At 36.3% G+C, this 19059-nt stretch overlaps 1 protein-coding gene across 1 annotated transcript in view; it reads right to left on the reverse strand.

Moving 5' to 3' along the window:
* The window catches only part of LOC150074880 (homeobox protein six1-like), a 104831-nt gene extending 87449 nt beyond the window's left edge, over window positions 1–17382 (reverse strand). The window contains exon 1 of the mRNA XM_090389430.1: window positions 16425–17382. Coding sequence (XP_090245556.1) covers window positions 16425–17065 — 641 coding nt within the window. The 5' untranslated portion in view covers window positions 17066–17382. The remainder of the gene's footprint in view (window positions 1–16424) is intronic.
* Between the last annotated feature and the right edge of the window lie 1677 nt (window positions 17383–19059).

Here is a 19059-nt window from a genome sequence, read left to right on the forward strand (position 1 = left end):
TGGGTGTATATTCAGTTTTTTTTTTTTATCGAAAGGATTTCTGTTCTTAAGGATATTGTAACTCTTCTCGCATAATCATAATCGAGCAATCTACACAAATCAGTGTTGATATAATTCCACTCTATGGACATATGCCATAAAGTGAAAGATTTCTCCGAAAGATAAGGCAAATGAGATATAGAAACGCAGCGCTTTTACTAACTTCAGCATTTTTATTCGTCCGTATGGCAGTAGCTATAGCCTAAAAGAAATACAGTATATTTTTTATTACCAATATTTAAAAAGCGAGGGGGAATGTTGCGCTGCATAAAAAGTTTGATTCTCTATTTCGGAAAAGAACATAAGCGACATGCGAGTTTACTTCCAGGAAAACACAGCATCAATCTACCAAGCCATAAAAAAGATTGACAAACGTCACTCAACAAAGATACCACACTCATACAAACAGAAGAAACAAAGACAGATGAACGAAGAAGACACTCCATGGCAGACACTACAATGAACTGCAACAAGAATACATAGATCAGTTGGCTTCCAACGCTTGGCTCCGAAAGGAAAGCCCTTACCCGAGACCGAAGGATTCATGCTCTCCATCCAAGATCAGATAATCTACATCAGGAACTACATGAAATACATCGCCAGGGACCCGGAGTAACAGATGACACATGCCGTCGATGCGGGTCCCAGAAACGGTTCAGCACATCACCGCAGGTTATAGGGTGATCACCAAGGCGGAGTTCATTCACAGACACAACCAGGTGGCCAGGATAATACATCAGAAGCTAGCGTAAAAGTGCCATGTGATCAAAGAAAGTTTACCGTATTAAAGGTACGAGCCTCAGGCCATACTAGAAACCTCTACTCGCAGTCTATACTGGGACCGTGCAATAATTACGGACAAGGCGATACCGCACAACAGACCAGATATCACCCTCATCCACAAGAAGGAAATGGCTACCTACCTGATCGACATAGCGGTGCCCAACACCAGCAACATCAAGAAAACATGCGAGGAGAAGATCAGGAAGTACTCAGACCTAAGACAGGAAGTCAAAGATATGTGGCATATGGAACAAGTAATGACCAGCCCATTCACCACTGGCATTGTGCCAGAGAACCTGCATAAGAACCTAGCAGCAATAGGCCAGAGAATGCTTACATGGAACTCTAGAAAGCCGCGATCCTAAACACCTGTAGGATAGTAAGGGTTCCTCGACCAACAGTAACAATGATAATAGTAACTGGACGCAACTAACCACCCCCATGCACTTGGTATCAGTAATAATAATCTTGTTTCATAGCAACGCACACGATTCATTCCATTATCAGGATCGTGCTATTTTTGAAATAGATAATTACACCAATATTGCTGCTCAGAGAAAATGAAAGGTAATGGAGAACATTCGTTTATCATCTTTCCTTACCATGACAGAAATTGTCTAACCAGCTTCGTGCAGCTCGAGATTTTGGTGTACTGTACTTAGTAAATGTCTTGTATAGGTATTGGATATCTGTTGAATTGCAGTAGTAAACGCAAGCGGTTACGTTCTTTCACTGTTAGTGAAACCTGCAAATGGTTAAAGAAGCAGAAACAATCTGAAAATCATGTTGTTGGTAATAAAAAAAAAACAAAACATTTTCTTTCGTGTCTTAAAAAATGAGGTACTTTGGTTATAATATTTATACTTTTAAAATCAGATAAAGATTAATTTGCAAAGATAATTCACCTCTTCAAAAAGGCTAGCTATCTTTATAAAAAAAGTCGCTGTCCCATTTTTGATTGTTATTTGGATAACTAGATTCTTTCAGACTATAGTTCTCTAAATATTTATAAAAATACAGTTATAGCAAACTTTTTAAGATGTAAGGAAATAGGTAGACTGCTAGATTTTGCTCTCGATAACAAGACTAGCTATTTAGATTAACTGAAATTTGTCATTAGCCAAAAAGTTTCCGGAAACCAGATTTTATCTGAATAATTTCTAAGCTGACCAGTTTCCTACGAGAAGTCTAATTCAATCTGACCATATATGGTACATGTTCAATATGGTTTAGAACAGCAGTGTTTAAACTTTGCATTTATTTGGATTGCTGTTTTCAGTTGGAGAATATGGTAGAATTCATTAATATAGCACCAAGTATCGATATTATTTAAAATTTGAGTTAATGTTTTAATTTTAAGCAATTTTGACATTTTTTTCAATTCTTAGGCTAAGTGTAAACTTTAAACTGGAGAAAAAAAAAAGGTAAAGAGAAGCTTTAATAAATTTTTTGGCAAATAGGAACAGAGTATTGACTTATATTGTTATTAATGGAAAGACTTGCCAGATAAGTCTGGCATAAATTTATTGATGTTTGGTTTGATGCTGGAAATATGAATCTTTGGCTTTATCACACTTTTTTTTTTTCTATTCTTTATAATGGCTGTAGATCTTCCCCTTTTTTTTCTTTTTTTTTGCATAATTAACAGAAAAATTAAACTTTAGCGCATTCAAACATATGTGGATTCAGGCTGAATTAAATTATTGTTGATTATCAATTCTAAAAACTACTAATTTTGTTGTTAGGGGCTGAAACGTCACTCGTGTTTTTTATCGGCAGCTTTTACAAGCGATAGCACGTACGGGTATAATTATATAATCAAAAATAAAATGTCCTTGGGGCTTTAGCCCTCTCGGCTTCCTTGTGGGTAAGCCTAAAAATCCTTCTATTTATTCTATTTGAATGTTTTCTGCTCGTCAGAACTAAATCGCTCAAACAGACTTAGAGGATGCATTATTAGAATTCGTTATAGAGACATTTTCATTAAAATGGTATTCATTTTAAGGAGATTTTACTGTATATGACATTGGCACAGTAAAATTTGGCATACGTCGCGTAACCTGACCTGATCGGTAGTTTATATACCGCGCGCGACTAGTCCCGAGACTTCCGGATAGCACGAAGGAATGTTGAAGTGCAGTAGTAAACATTCTCGGAGAAAATACTGATACAAATCGCCAGCCAAATGGATGGTATGCACTTCACGTTTTGTTTGAACCTTTTCAGTAATATGATTTTCACACACAATAAGATATTTTTTGCGATTTCTCTGTAGGAACTTCGCAAACCCCACCCTCACGTCTCTTAGGTTAAGGCACATTGCAACAGATGATTCCCAGACATGTTTATATCTCCATCCACCACTAAAAATATTTTTATCTTGTTTCGCGGTACGTGTGAGCACGTTGGATAATAATGCGAAGTACTTCCGAGAAAAATCGGCAAGAACATCATGTTCTGTGTTAGATTTTTTTGAAAAGCGCTTCAGATGTTACTCTGCAATTGTTATTACGGGGGTTGGTACACATACTTGAATATTACCATTACACCTGGTAAAAAAATCTTGCACAGGAGTGGGAGCTGCTATATTTCTCTCTCTCTTTGAGTGTTTGGGAAATAAATTAAGGAATAGCATTAGACGTATTGATATTGATTGTATCATCGGGCACAAAACCCAATAAGTAACCCTCATTAGACGGGCATATTGATCGTGCCGGACGCTATGAACAGACATAATCATGTGCCCGTCTATGAGACAGTTGAACTCACTTGGAGAGTTTGTATGATTAAAGAAATGAGGGGAGTGCGAAATGATATTGCAAATGGAAGTAAATGTCATCAAAGATGTTCTGCCATTAGGATATTGCCTAAAGACAGACCACCTTACCGCGGCCGGTTGGCCACAACTTGTTGAACCTTTAAAATACTTTAAAACTCTTATGTACTTTTCATGTAACCCATATGGTAATCAAGACGTATCACAGATTTAGAAATTATTTGCTAAGACCCGTATATCTTGCCTCTTCGCATTCTGCAATGCGCTGGGATTAATCCATTGTTTTGGTTGCCCGAATCATTGCTAGGTAACTAAACTCAACTTCCACACTGTTCTTGCCATATCATAACCTGACAGATAGGATATATACTCAGTGGTCACTTTATTAGGTACATACCATTCTCATGACAGCTACTTCAGTAAGAGTTTCAGTTAGTACCAGCCGATCGGCAGACACGCAGGAATGCTGCATGCGTGAAATTCAGTGTGACATTGGGTAAGACGAAAGCTTTAAGTGGATTTGAACGTGGTAAGGTAGTCGGAACCAGACGCGCCGGTATCAGTACCTTGGAAGCGGCATCCCCGCTGCGGTTTCCACATATGACTGTCTCGAGTGTATTGAGTTTGATCCAATAACCAAATAGTGTTCAACCTAGGGTAATTCTGTGGTCGGAAACACCTCGTTGATGCTAGAGGCCAATTGGGCTGATAAGACATGCAGGGTAGAGGAAAGGTTACAATCAGTCATATAATAAACCAGTACAGCAGTGATAACCAAAGACATTTCAGATCGCATAACTCGCCGTACCTTGTCACGGATATGATATTGCAGCCGATCTGTGTTCGACTCCTGTCAGTAAAACAAACAAGATGCGTTGGGATCAAGAACGTCAACATTTGAATAGTAGAGATAAGAAAATTTTTATCTGGTTTGTAGAATCGCAGTTCCTGCTCTTTCACGCTGTTGGGAAGACCAGAAAGTGGTAAAAGTAGCACGAATCCATCGACACATCTTGCCAGGTAGCAACGCAGCCTGGTGATGAGTGGGTGTATATTAGTGGTGTTTCTGTGGTGGACTTGAGAACCTTGATGGACTCCAGTGGAGCAACATTTGAATGCCACAAGTTATTATAAACATTTAATTGAAGCGATAATGAAAAATAGGAAATAAGGAGAAATAAAAAAATAACAAATAAAGAACACGCATCGGTGGCTGCAATGCATAACCAACTTGCTGAGATGCTAAGCACTGCTAATACAGCCACCTATCATCTAGTTTATTTTATACTCTCGTTCTTTATTGAACTTCGTGATTTCATTAGCAGTTCGGCATTGCACTGTGAGCTGGCTGAGCCACTTTCGTTTAATTTCTCAATGAAAGGCTACCCTATCGTTATGCAAATCTGTTGCATCGACATGCAGATTAAATTATTTGCCAGTTGCGATGTTGACTGCTTTATGTTTGAAATGCAGCCATTCTACTGCCATTTGTTTTCTTGTGACTTTCCGACCAGATTGGGCTAAACGGTCGTTCTGTTTTTTTATTTATTTTTGTTTCATGTATTGCTTACGATATGCTGGTTGTTTTTAGTATTGTTATTGTGATGTTTTCGACAGTCGGTCTCGGTGTTGCTCGAAGGGTCTTGGTTTTAAATTTATTCCTTCCAATAAATGGAGGAAACTAATAAATTTACAAAATTTATTAATTCTCGCCCCCTCTTCCATAGTCCTTTATTGTTTTTCTATATATCTCAAGACTTGTATATTCAGAATTGTAACAAGTCCAGGAGGGACGAAAATAGTAATTAAATGTAGATAAGATGTGTAAAGAATCTGAGTTGGTACGGGATCAGATTACCTTTTCAAGAGGTTGAGCATCGTACGCGATTAAACATCTCAAAACATTCATACAAAACGATAACTCTTTTTATCGTAGTGCATCTGCGGGAATACTTTAAGATCTTAAACAGCGGATCGGGGCCACATTGCGTGGTTCTTGGACCTAACGTCCGCGACACATCTAGGTAATTTCCTGGTTAACAACATCCCAACTGATATACTAGACACTTTAGGACCATACAGAACAGCTCATAGCTGCAATAAACTAAAGGGTTGCTGTCCACTGCAGACTACATCTTATGCCACATGTTTAAATACCTCTGCACGTTCCTCAATATCCCATTGCTAACAATCTTTAATGGAGCCTTGGAACAGTATAATTTCACCAAAGTACAGCTGTTCCCTTCTGGAAAAGACGTACTTTGAGGCCACATCCTATAAGTCCATCAGTTTTGTTCATTAAACAATTCAAGCCAATTTCTTTCTCTCCTACCTTCTTGAAACTCAGGGAGAAGACAGTGCTCTGACCCGTCAACTAACCAGATCATTCCTCACAACTCTAATTATTCCCGACAGGGTATACAGTCACCAAAGTAACCTCCATAAAAGTTATATACAAACAGCACTGAAGACCATTCGTTATTATTACTTCCATATCCAATGTGGCATGTTGTAGTTCATCAAAGTCTTTTTATCTGATATTTCTCAAGAAAAGCCAGCATATAACTTCGAGTAGAATCACTATTATTTATTGCATTATTTATTATATTACAAAGAAGCCACCAGCCCGACAAGGGTACGTGTTCTTGTTTATCTCCTGTATCCTTGGTCAGTTTTCCTGCTGAAGAGAACTAACTAAAATCCCGCAAAAAATTCTATTCTCCCTCCTTAGACTGTTTAATCTGGCCTCATTTGAACAATCCTCTTTGAATTCCACCAATCTCCAACGGAATTTCAATGAGTGAATAGTTATTCATGATTATCAAAATAATTAATATTTGAAAAAAGTTCCCTGTTTTTATTCCGGTAAAATTCTCAGCATGACTTTCCTCATACGCAGTAACAAAATTAGTTTTCTTTCTGATCTTATTACTTTGGTTTACTACGTCCACTCAGATGCTAACACTATTCACAGATTGGTTGTTACTGCAAATTACAGTCCCATCGCGCAATGAGCATTAAATTATTAAAAATCCTTCAAACAATTGTGAACACACATCTTTGCTAAGATATAGTAAGATTTATAAGTCACAATTATAAGAGCAAAAATTGAATCGAAAACAACATCAAGGCTATTATGCAATGTTTACAATGGTACTACGTAGCCAAAAATACGATTCATTTGCATATTTGGGATTTGTTGTTTCAAGTGAACAAACCAGAGATGAAAATTCACCGATATAAAATTATAAATAATATTAAACATCATCTGGGCAGGCTACAAAAAACGAATCATGTCCTCCAGTAGAAACTTAAATAGAATTTGCATTGACCAGTTCAGAACTGTATACGCCACGTAGTCAGAAACAACTTTACAAAGTCTAGGCTTAAGTCTGAACAGAAGAACAAACCTGAGATGTATTATTATTCAGCTATCAGATTATTAACTTCGTGCTGCAGTCACCTAGCCTGTTTATTAAGAATACAAAGAACCTGTAATGCAGCGAAAAGTAATACTAACTTGCTGCCATTCTTTTGGCCCGTTGATTTAAAAATAGGGACAGCAGACCGTGAACTTTCGGGATATACGATCTGGTCGTTAAGCCTTTTGAACAGCATAAATGCTGTTGGGTGTAAACAGTCAACTGGTTTCGCATTTATGCGTTTCCTCGTCTCCACACACACACAAATTACAATCTATGATAATGTTCAGTCGCTATCTCCTCATTGAAGTAGTATATAAATATTGTATATACTTGTAGACTGCATTCCTATATATTTATTAGCTGTTCTAATCCCCAGAATCAATAATGCTTCTGTGCTGTGGCCTACAAACAGGTTATAGCTATGTTTCACGTTTTCGTTGAAATGTCTGTGTTTGATAGTAGTTTTATTATTCGAGGGCAAACTTCTTCCTTTAGTGATCAATCAAGATTGTAAAACTAGTTGAATACGCTTGCTGATGACGATGAGTACAAACAAGACTATAGACAATTATGATAAGACAGTGGTTATCGCTTCAGGCATCGCAGAGGAGGTATAATTGAAAGCATTGCATTGAATATTAAATACATTATCTCAATTGTTGTGTCAATCACACTGTTCATTATAAGACTAACTTTTCATCCACAGAATAACAAAGTATGAGTTCTCAGTTAGTATTATTTAGATATTTCGTAAATGCTATTATCGTTGCCAACATTTTCTTTCATTATTCGTTTTCCCTTAAGTTGATAGCGAACAGATCGAAATGAGCTCTTAAATGAGTTGTATTTATTAGTCTGACGTTACCCATGATCAAGAACGTTATGCAGTGAGTGAGACGGGTATTATCTGAAACCAAATCAACCATATGATTATTTTTAAATATAATTTGTTAAATTAATAATTACATTATTTAGTGCAATATTATCGCTCCTACTTATTCGAATTTTTAGACAAAGCGAAGTATGTACGTTAGGCATCACTATTATAACATTTCATACTGTGAAATCCTTCACAACGAGTTGCCTCTATCTATACTTCGAATAAATAACACTTCCCCATTAGAGAATTCTATTGGGTAGTTAAGTATCAGAGATATAAGAGCTGATGTTGTGACTATTTACACAATATGCTTAGGGCAGAACACTTCAAACTATGTGAAATTCAAATTATGAACTATAAAATTAAAGCAGTGTACACCTTTTGGCATCTCTCATATTGTGTAAATAAGTTAGAAATGGGTGATCGGCTCTTAGAGCTTTGAGCACCCATCGATTAGAGTCCAAATACCTTTGAGACGGTGCCGTCTAGGTGGAGGTACTCAACTGAGAATAAGTAACCGTAGACTTCTCTAATGGGGAGGTGTTATTTATTCGAGGTATAAGAGGATAGAAGCTCCTTGCGAAGGGTTTCATAATATTAGATGTTATAATAATGATGCCTCACGTACAAATTTCAGTTTGTCTTAAAAATCATGTAGTAATGTAGTAATGATGCAAACAATTCATAGTTTGAGTTTTACACAGTCGGAGGCTTTCTTCCCTGAATTTTTATTAGTCTAAATTAATAATTTAATATATTTTAATATAGTTAAGATACAATTTGGTTCTGGAAAGTTTAAAAGCTCTTTTAAACTTCTACATTACCTAAACTTTTATATATATATATAAGGCTACACAAGCCTATGCATATCCTGTTATGGTGCACTGAGATTATTAAAAGTGAAACGGAAAATATATTTGTAAGTGCAGTTGAAGGTATCATTAAAAGCTTAGAAAGCACGTTTTTACGTCTTCTTCCGAAGATGAAGATTAAGGTTTTCTTCTTCGGAAAATGATGAAAACCTTCATTATCTTTTAGGATATATATTTGTCACACAGTTTGGCCTTAGCGACCCTTGTGCCACAAAACAAAATATATATATATATATCAATTTTAGCAATAAACCAAAATCAACTTTTATAACTTTTTTGGCAGTTTTATTTTATTTAATTTTATTTTTCGTTTATTTACAAAAGATTATTATTAAAAATAATAAAAATTATACTGTATTGTATTGTTATTATTTATTTAAATAAAATCATTTTAAATAATCTCGTATCGCTTAAACTATGGATTAGTAGTTCATGTTAGCTTTCAGTTATTTGTAAAAATAAGACGAATCATTTCATCTCATTTTAGCTAAGATTTTATAACATTGTTAAACTAATAATTTCTGTAGAGCATTTGCGACCAGAGGTTTGAACATTAAAAATTCGAATAATCAACTGAATATACAACCAGCAGAGGTAAATAATTTACCTTTGCTGGTTTGAACGTGGATTTATTTTTAATCCTGTCAGACTAATTTAGAGTAACATTTGAGACAAACTATTTTTAAAAGTAGTTTAAAGAAGGCAGGAACTCTTAACCACATCTCCCTTCTATAAACAATAGCAACTTTTGTCTCTGAAATATCATCAGATCGTTCGCGAGTATCAAATTATTCAAGTTCCTAAACACAATTTGATAACTCTGGAAAGGAAATAATCTGTAAATATACGAAACTGCCTTGATTATGGCCTGTATCCAGCACTCGTGTCTGTCATAGTGGCTATAATCGTTGTTCTTCCACACCGTGTTGGAAAAGCCTAAGTTTTACTCCCATAGTGGCAGAGTTAATCGGTCTCTGTCTAGATGGCACCCACTTTCACCCAATGATACTCATCTCACAAGACAAGTATATATATATATATATATATATATATATATATATATATATATATATGAACAAAATATTACATGCATTTTAAAGACCCAGTATGCTGGCGCATTATTCTTAGTTGCCTTATTGGTGTGCATAAATAACCGTAGTTGTGTTTGCTTAGTAAACTGCCTGGGAATTTATTATAAACGAAGTTATTGTGGTGAAAGTTATTAGGTTGGACCGTTTTTGAATTTGGGACCCAGAAGCTAAGGCCATTGGTGTAAAGCTTCTGTGAACCCTTGCATTCTGTTCTTTGCCTGATTTTCTTGGATATTTCGATGGAATAGAAGATTCCAGGATGAAAGCTCATGAAGCTCTTGCCTCAAGGGCAATAAACTACATCAGAAATATTTAAACGGATTCCGTGCAGTAGCTGCAAACTTTGGTTGTGTGAATATTGGTGGTAGAACAAACGGTAATTGCTTTTCATGGTAAAGAACATAAAAATTTCGTTTTGTTTCTGTTCGGAAACAAAATGAAATTTTGAATTTTTCTTGCATTTGATTTTATACATCTCAACCACAATAAATGGATACAATATCCTACATAGTATGCAGACAAAATCAGGTTTGCACAGGGCCTTGTAGGTATCCCTCTTTGTATATTATTCCCACTGATCCACTTCACCAGCTAATGCTGAGTGCAGCGTTGTATTTCTTCGAATTTTGTATATTTTTTTCCATATAGCATAAAGCCGTTAAATTTTTACGTAGTACATTACCCACTTTTATAAACATATTTATTTTTTATTGGCATTAATCGCTTCCGTGATTCTCTCCCACATTTAACTTATTTTTCTATAATTAAATAATCCTTGTATTTTTAGTAGCTTCTGCTGAGACTTCCTTAGATATCCCAATTAAACAGGTTAGGATAAACAACTGCCATAAGCTAAACAGTACACTGTTGTACATCGAGACCTATATACAGAGGCAATTTGGAGACGCTGGAGCGCTGACTCAAGGTAGATGTAGGAAATATCTGGAAGAAATCCAAATATCTAAATTCCGTTGACCCCAAGGTGTATACCAAGACTCCGGCATGTCTCGAAATAAAATAAATAAGTTGTCACACTTGAATTTAAAACTTGGAATACAAAGTTACATGATTAAGCGTTGTCAAAGTGGATCTTTTTGTTCGCTTATTTTTAGGTCGTTTAAAGCGGGAAGAGGATCAGAAGCGTTACTCTCTCCAAAATGCTTCCGAATTCTTAATTTGTTGGAACAGAAATGTCATTCAATATGGGAACCAACAGTGCTATGTTGCAGTCACACTGTGAAGTGCTTTAAAAAAAAATTCTTGGTGAAATATTGCTAAAGGACCACAGGAATATCCTAATCTCTGGGATTTGGCGGGAAGAACATATTCCGAAATATTGAAATCAGGACAATTATATCGAAACTTTTCTTTATAGAATTAATAATGTATTTATTATTTGATAATTTTATATTTTACTTAAAGGCAGCTAATTCCACGAAGCATCCCTGTATTATGTCTTTTGGGCGAGTACCCCATGGTCAGTTTGTCTGTTTGTAGGATTAAAATAAATAAATAAATAAATAGATAATATAGATTATCATAGTAACATAAGTTTTCTATCAACAGTTAATAACCTACACCTTGTGTCTAGAAACGCTGTTGTGGCAGGATGTCCAGCAGGCTGTAATCGATAATCAAACTGGAATAACGAGAACAGCCTGGCTGAAATACGTGGGTCAGTGGAGTCAGTTCCATAACGTAGTTAGCACTTTCATCTACACACCCGTTATGAAATGCTTGTCAGTGCTGTTTTACAGTTATTAATTTATATTATGTAGTTAGCAGCTATTCAGGTTTGTTTAACTCGATTCTTAGGGCCTTTTTGACTATTCCTGCTTGTATTAATTTCGTTATTGGCAATTTTTTTTGTGATGGTTCATATTTTTATTGAAACACTATTTCATGTTTTTTATTGATCGAAGCAGTTGTCACACCAGTTTGTATCAAATGTATGAAAATTATATAAAAATTTCCAGAAATTATCATTTTTAAAGATGGGTAAATTCATTATATTCGCAAATATCTTTAAAATATTTTATTTTAAGAATAGGATTTTTTAAAAAAGTTTCAAATTTAAATGATACTATTTTCAAGATAATCATTAAAATATCAAGATTAATTCCTTAGAAAATAAACTTTAAGATGACTATCAAGTGACTTCTAAAAAAAAAGAAGCTTAAGGTAACAAGGTTTCAAGTGACGTATGATCACTGGTATTGATAAGAGCTTTGGTATAGATTTCAAAAATCTTTACTATGTCATACTTCCATAATGAGAGGTGTACATACATGTTGTATCTTTCCATACGATCTCAGCAACTGATAAGTAAAATATATTAATTATACGACATTGTATACTACCTGCAAAACAAGCCTTTAACTTGATTTTTAGTGATGAAAGAATGCTAGAATTGACTAGTAGTTAATTAACAAACAAATAGGAAGTATTTCTATAACTTGTAACGGATGTCTGTCTGCGAACCTCATTTTTCATTGGTTAATCACTCTGGGAATAAATTTTATCTTGCTCTCGTTGAGATAATGATTTTTAATAACAAACGTGCCACGTGAAAATGAAGCAGTTCACGAGAATACGACATATTTTAAACGCTGGAAGTTTTCTGCAAATATGCTTTCATGGGAAGTTTTTGGTTTCCATGGTTTCTAGCTTTATGTACACTTTTTTTTTCTTTTCTTTTTTTTTTTTAACAGGCCAAACAGACATGGACATACAAGCTAGGCAAAAAATGGACTCGATTTTATTGAAAGACATTAAAAGTGATCATAAGGCGACATATTTTATCTTTATTTATTTTTTTTAAAACGAGCAACATACTTTAGTATCAAATCATCAGATATTCAACTTTCTTTCGATTATAAAAAGGTTTCCAATGTACAGTGTTCTTTCAAACTGTAGTACCGTAACGTTTTGCACTTTATACGATATTAAGTGAAGTGGTAATAATGCTATGGTTCAGAAATGCTGTGATCATCCTGCAGACTGATATTAAATCACTTCATTATGACAGGAGAGCTGATTAACAAAATAGGCGGCATGATCCTATCTTCCAGTAAGAACACAACACGTGAATTACTAAGATTTTTTTATTTATTATTATTATTTTTGTTTTGTGTTTAATAGATGAGAATTGAACTTTGAGTTTTAATAACTTCGTAATGTTTGTAATTTTTTAAGGAATTAGAAAATGAAAGATGCACTGCTGGTATTATAAAAGTAACTTACAAACCACCCCTGTAACACGTTGATTCGTAAGCGGTAAGTCACATGTCAAATTCCCTTAAATGCATCAAACTTTATCATTTCCTCTCGCATTTTTTTCTCGATGTAAGTTTCTAGTTTCAGTTGCATTTCTCCAATTTTATCTTAAATAATTACTTTTCTGAGGAATAATTTCACCTACTACATTACACAGAAAACCAGCTCATATTTTATTGAGACAATATCTCAAAATACGTTCCCTCGTGTGTAGCACAGTTGGTAGAATCGTCGTCCTTCCCACACCGGATGGAAAAAGACCCGAGTTCGAGTCCCGATGACGGGAGGAATTTTTGTCTTTTTCACAACATGGCTGAGTTAGTTAGTCTCAGGAGGAGGTAGCGTGGTTTTTTATCCCAGAAACTGCAGTTTTTCGTCCAGCAAACAGAAAACCGACATCAGACTATATGAACTTAGTCGCTAATGCCTAAAACCCTACTACGACAACAACAAATGAGTCTTTGCTAAAATTAAACATGTGTCAATAACAACAAAATGTCTTTTGTTGGATATTTCTTATTGTGATGAGTAACTCAAGGCTAATTTCGCTCGATCTTTCATTATATTATTTTTAACAATAATGAATCCTTGTGTTAGTCTTAATGCAACATTGATTTGCTATTGTGCAAATGAAGCGTGGGTACTTTCTGCACAAAATTACATGTTGTTAAAGTGCTATGCATTTTCTCAGTATTTTCAAAATAAATATATAAATATTTACGTAATGCTCGATCTTATTAACTTTCGGTATGTATTGTAGCAGTAGTAATAAGTGCCAAGAGGAGGGGAGTTATTGGACACAACTCCATGATGTGATATTTTATTGGTTTTCGTCTGGGCTACAGTTAAGCACAACTCTGTCTAATATCTAAAATTTCTGCTAATTATTTTTTTATAGGAACACAAACCCTAAATACTATTTACTGAAATATCATCAGACGTATTAAATTTCATAAATGATTGAATTAAAACCTGGTATTTTTTTTTTTTTATAACTTCCAAAAAGAGATTTGTACACCAATTATCTTTCAGTCCTGTTACCCTTTAAATAGTCACAAACAAAAATTTCTGTCTTGTGAGAAATTAAATCAAGAGGTTGACAGTATTAAACAACCACTCGAATCAAAAATTATGGAAATCCATGAGAGTGACAAATTTTAAACTGAAATTCATTGATGTATTAAGAATGACTCGTTGTACCATGCAGAAAATTTATCATTCAGCTGTATAACGTCTTTTAGGGTAATGGTGTGGAACACAGAGGGAATTATTATTTTGCGATATCATTTTCAGTGAAATTGCAATTGCCAGTTGTATTATGTGGAAACATAAATACAGACTGCTGTTTACAAACCATATCTAATATGATTATTAAATAAGAAGAACGTTAGATGTGTTAGGGCTAGAAACAGCAGTTTCGTATTTTATATCTTAGAACATACATCATCATATATTATTCTCATTAGCTGTCGTATTAATTGCTTCTCTCTCTCTCTCTCTCTCTCTCTTTCTGTGTTTTATATGAAATATAAACTTAGTATGATAACATTCCCTTCTTTAGATCATTCATGAAATAAATTGATCCAAAACTTGTTTTATCGTAAATATAAGACACGTTTTCTTAGTATTGTAAGATTTTGGCTAGATGATACGCGTACATTTTGGCCTTGTGTGCACTTATGTCTAAGTTTCGATAACAACAATAAATGGCGTCCATTCGCATGCGATATTTCATCTGTATGTTCAACCACAGATAAGCATCATTAAAATTCCTGCTTTTGTTCTCATTATTATGAAAAAATGATATACGATGTGGGTATTAAAATAACATTCTTCATGTGTAGGATGTATTTCCTTTGTTGCATCAGTTAGATAAACATACTCGGTTGCGCTGGAATGATGGCAGTGTATGTTTCGAGAACCACTGGCTTCAGAATTTTTATGGGGGTAAATTTTCCTGGTTAAACAGACATTAGAGAGAAGCACAATAGCTTTTATCCCTTATAATGGAAGGTATTTTTATGTCACTCGAGTTTAGGGTGCTTGAAAGTGAGTCTGAAGTTTTAAAAGTATAATTAACAGTAATTTAATCTTAAAAATATGAACTGTGGAATTAAATAAGTTTCTGAGAATTGTAATGCCTAGCATATTTTAATTAAATTTGTTTGTATGGTCTTCAAAAATAAAAGACAAAGCGGAAAATAAATAGGCGTTTAGTGCTGGGACGTACATGATTACAATACTCTGATTTTACCAGTAAGTGAATGGTAAACATGGCTGTAAGACATTAGTTATTATCAACTGATGTCAATTACAATATTTTACTTCTAGATATAAAGTTGATGGTAGCTCTATATACCGGGCGCATGGTTTTAGGTTCTTATGTCTGAACAAGTGTGTATTCACGAGCCGATTTGCATGTTGTGCGGGCTGAAAAACCCGGAATAATTCTGGGCGAATCCTTCTCCCTCTGCTCGAGATCGGTTAACTGCAGCGTTGACTGAACAGAACTTCAGAAATTCATCCAATCATCGACAGGACTAGAACTCACACATTTCCAAACGAGTGACGAGTAGAGAAATCGCTATACCATCACGGAAGACTACATAATATCTTTAAAGTTTGCATTCGATTGTGTAGCACGTTATTTTTCAAGAATTTATATATGCTTCTATTAGGTCTAACTGAAGTAGCAATTAAAGTGTTAATAACACAATATAACTTAGCGATATAAGTTCCGAAGGTAATTGGTTTAAATTGGCTTACCAAAGTGTTTATTTTCTTGGCATCACTGGAACAGAGGTTTAAGTGGGTTCCACATCCCTTCTTCGAAACGCCATCGAATACAAAGACTGTTTAATTGGTGATAATGCTCTTATGAGAATACTTCGGTACGTTTTTCAATTGAGCACTGATCAGACATGTTAAGACTTAAATCGCAGAGTAGATGTACACACAGATATTCGAATTGCAAGTGTTCTTACATGAAACAAACATCTTGGAATTATTGTCGAATGACTAGAATTAAGCCTATACGTTGGCAATGGTTATATGATAACATTGATTTCTATAACGACCTCTTGACACTAAACAGATTAAAATGAGTTACGACAACTAAGTTTAACGATCACTTTGTCATCGAATTGGACTGACTTCTTGACACAAAATACTATTCGTTCCCACTGTGGTAGAAATGGAAGCGCGTTTTTTTATACACAACCACTGCAAAACGATTCTTTTCCTAAAGAATGCAAACAAATACGCCTTGGCCTCTGAACTTACCTGTCTTTCGCCTCCGCCGCTCTGTCCCGCTGTCGACGGTTCTTGAACCAGTTGCTAACCTGGGTCGTCGTTAGTCCCGTGGTCTCTGCCAACTCCCGCTTTTCTCGCGGTGACGGATAAGGATTGTGTGCGTACCATTCCCTCAGAATGTTCCTCGACTTCTCTTTGAAGCAGTAACTCGTCTCCTCGCCATCCCAGATTGTCCGGGGTAGCGGAAACTTCCGCCTAATGCGATACTTGCCTACGGCGCCGAGAGGTCGACCGCGGAGCCTCTCGGCTTCGATGTAGTGGGCCTTCAGCCACAAGGTCTGCAGTTTCGGGTGGGAGGCGGGGGAGAAGTTGTGACTCTCCAAGATACGATAGAGTTCCTTGAAGTTCCCGCGATGGAAGGCGACTAGGGCCTTGGCCTTCAGCACGCTTTCGTTCTTTTGGAGGTGTTCGCACGCGGGTAGCGACCACAAAAACCGTCCTAACCTCTCGATATTTCCCGATTGCTGCAGCACCTCACACACGCACGCGACTTGCTCCTGGGTGAAACCAAATGACGGAAGCATGTGGGTCGGAGAGGCAGGGTTGACACTGGGGCAAGTTGTAGGAGGCACGTTCACGGCCGTTGTTTCCGTCATATGGCCTACGATCATTGGGGCTCGGCACAGGCAACCTAATATATGTGAGCACTTTCCTTCTCTCCGGTTTAAACTTTAGAGGAAGGCCTAAGGGAGCACGTGGGAAGAGAGAGAGAGAGAGGGAGAGAGACGAGGGTAACTTTCAAAACTTGGCCCCGAATATCACCCTCCCGACACTGGATATCGGCGCCGGCAAGTCTACTTTTCGGAATCCGAGAGGCTCTCTTGGCGTCTCGCTTACACCATTACTGTCAACCGGGCAATCTGTAGGGGAATGGAAAGGGATCGGATTCAGTTGTCCGTGCACCGTGTACCCAGAACACACACACAACACCGCAGCAAGCCGTGATTCATTGTGACATTGCCATTTCGTAAGCGTCAGTAATGGCCCATTTGGGCCACGCCATTGGCTGGTTCCTCGCGACTATCGCCTCTAATTCAACGCCGACTCCTGCCATGAAGGCAGCGTTGCCATAACAACCCTGCCAATCAAGGCGGCGGGACACGCCCCTCTCCTTTTCCGAACCATACGGCTAGACAGCGCCGATAATCGAATGCTGCAAAACTTCCGAGGGAATAATAGCGGAATGGGGGTGGTATTAATGTAGAGGGCCGAAGAGAAACGGATGAAAGGTGGCACGATGAATAGACACGTGCTGCGAAAGGCGTGATATCAGTTTCTATTGTCCCCCTACCGTTACATATTGGTGGCGAAAAGAATAAACTCGTCAACGGATAACTGTTGCAGAACAGAAAGAGGTGAGTCCGACCTTCTGCTTTACGAGTATCTCTATCGGCTTATTACGATGCACGGAAGGCAGTCGTACAACTCGAATTTCGTAGAAATGAATAAATAAAGAAACTTCTTACAATATCAGATTTAAATGGTTTTGGAGAATGGGTTTTTGACTGAAAAATACGATGCCCCTTTCGAGGCGGTTCAGGTTTATGTTAAGGAAAATATGAATAAATTTTGCGCAACTTCTCGTTTGGAATCGTCACCAAATATCGATTTTTAATTAGATCAAACGATAATTAATCCCACATTATGCAGTAGCGAATAACGAAGCGCCATATTGAATGACTATTGTTATTGTAGTAGTGACGTAAACGCTGTTTTATTACTCAATATAAATATCTGAAATGCCACCGATGGAATTAAATGTCGTTTTTGGAGGTTAGCTATCAAGAATTGAGGTTTCCACTTTCATTAATTGGTTCAAACAGTTATCAGGAAACAAGAATTTGTCTTTATAAATTATTTGCCTAAAAAAAACCGAAAACCAAAACTAATATAGTGCCGGTAACCTTGCGTGCAGTGACCTAAATTAAAAAATAAACGTTACTCAATGTCAAGAAAAAAGTCCGTCCACCTGGTGGCCAAATTTAACATGCGATGTTCTCAGATGGCATCCAAAAGCTGAGGGAAAGGTCAGTACGAAGAGCATATGAAAGATGTGTTGAACATATGTGTACATCTGGAAGAAATTTCTTGACTTTCTTGACTGCTTGCCTTCTTACTTGCCTGGGCACCATCTGGAATTTGTTATTTCGTGTTTTATCATCATTTTCAAAAGTGCAAGCGAAGTGCAATTAGCGCGAGGCATTTCTGAACTAATTTTGCACGAAAACATTTAATGATGGAGTCACAATGTTTTCATTTCATTCAAAAGCGTATCTGAAATCACATTCGGTCTCAAAATAGTGAATTGAAATTCCCGAGTCCCTCTTATTAATATGCAATGCCCATAGTGAGGAGTTTACAAATAGGGATTATTCTGAAATAACAAGGGCATTATAACAAGAGTTAACAAGGAATATTAAAAAAAGTAGGGTTAACAAAACGATAGGTTTAGATTCATAATGGGTAGCAAGAAGATTCACGAAGATAAAGGATACGTTTAGAAGAAACGAAGGGACAGCCAACGAAAGCTCAACATAGAGATCTAGATTTCTTCGAGGTCGAACTGAGTGGATCTGTAATACCTGACCAAGCAGTATGAGGTCTG

This window comes from Mastigoproctus giganteus, unplaced genomic scaffold, assembly GCF_048544385.1.
Source record: "Mastigoproctus giganteus isolate SK-2022 unplaced genomic scaffold, ASM4854438v1 scaffold_17, whole genome shotgun sequence".
In the NCBI taxonomy this organism is placed as follows: Eukaryota; Metazoa; Arthropoda; class Arachnida; order Uropygi; family Thelyphonidae; genus Mastigoproctus; species Mastigoproctus giganteus.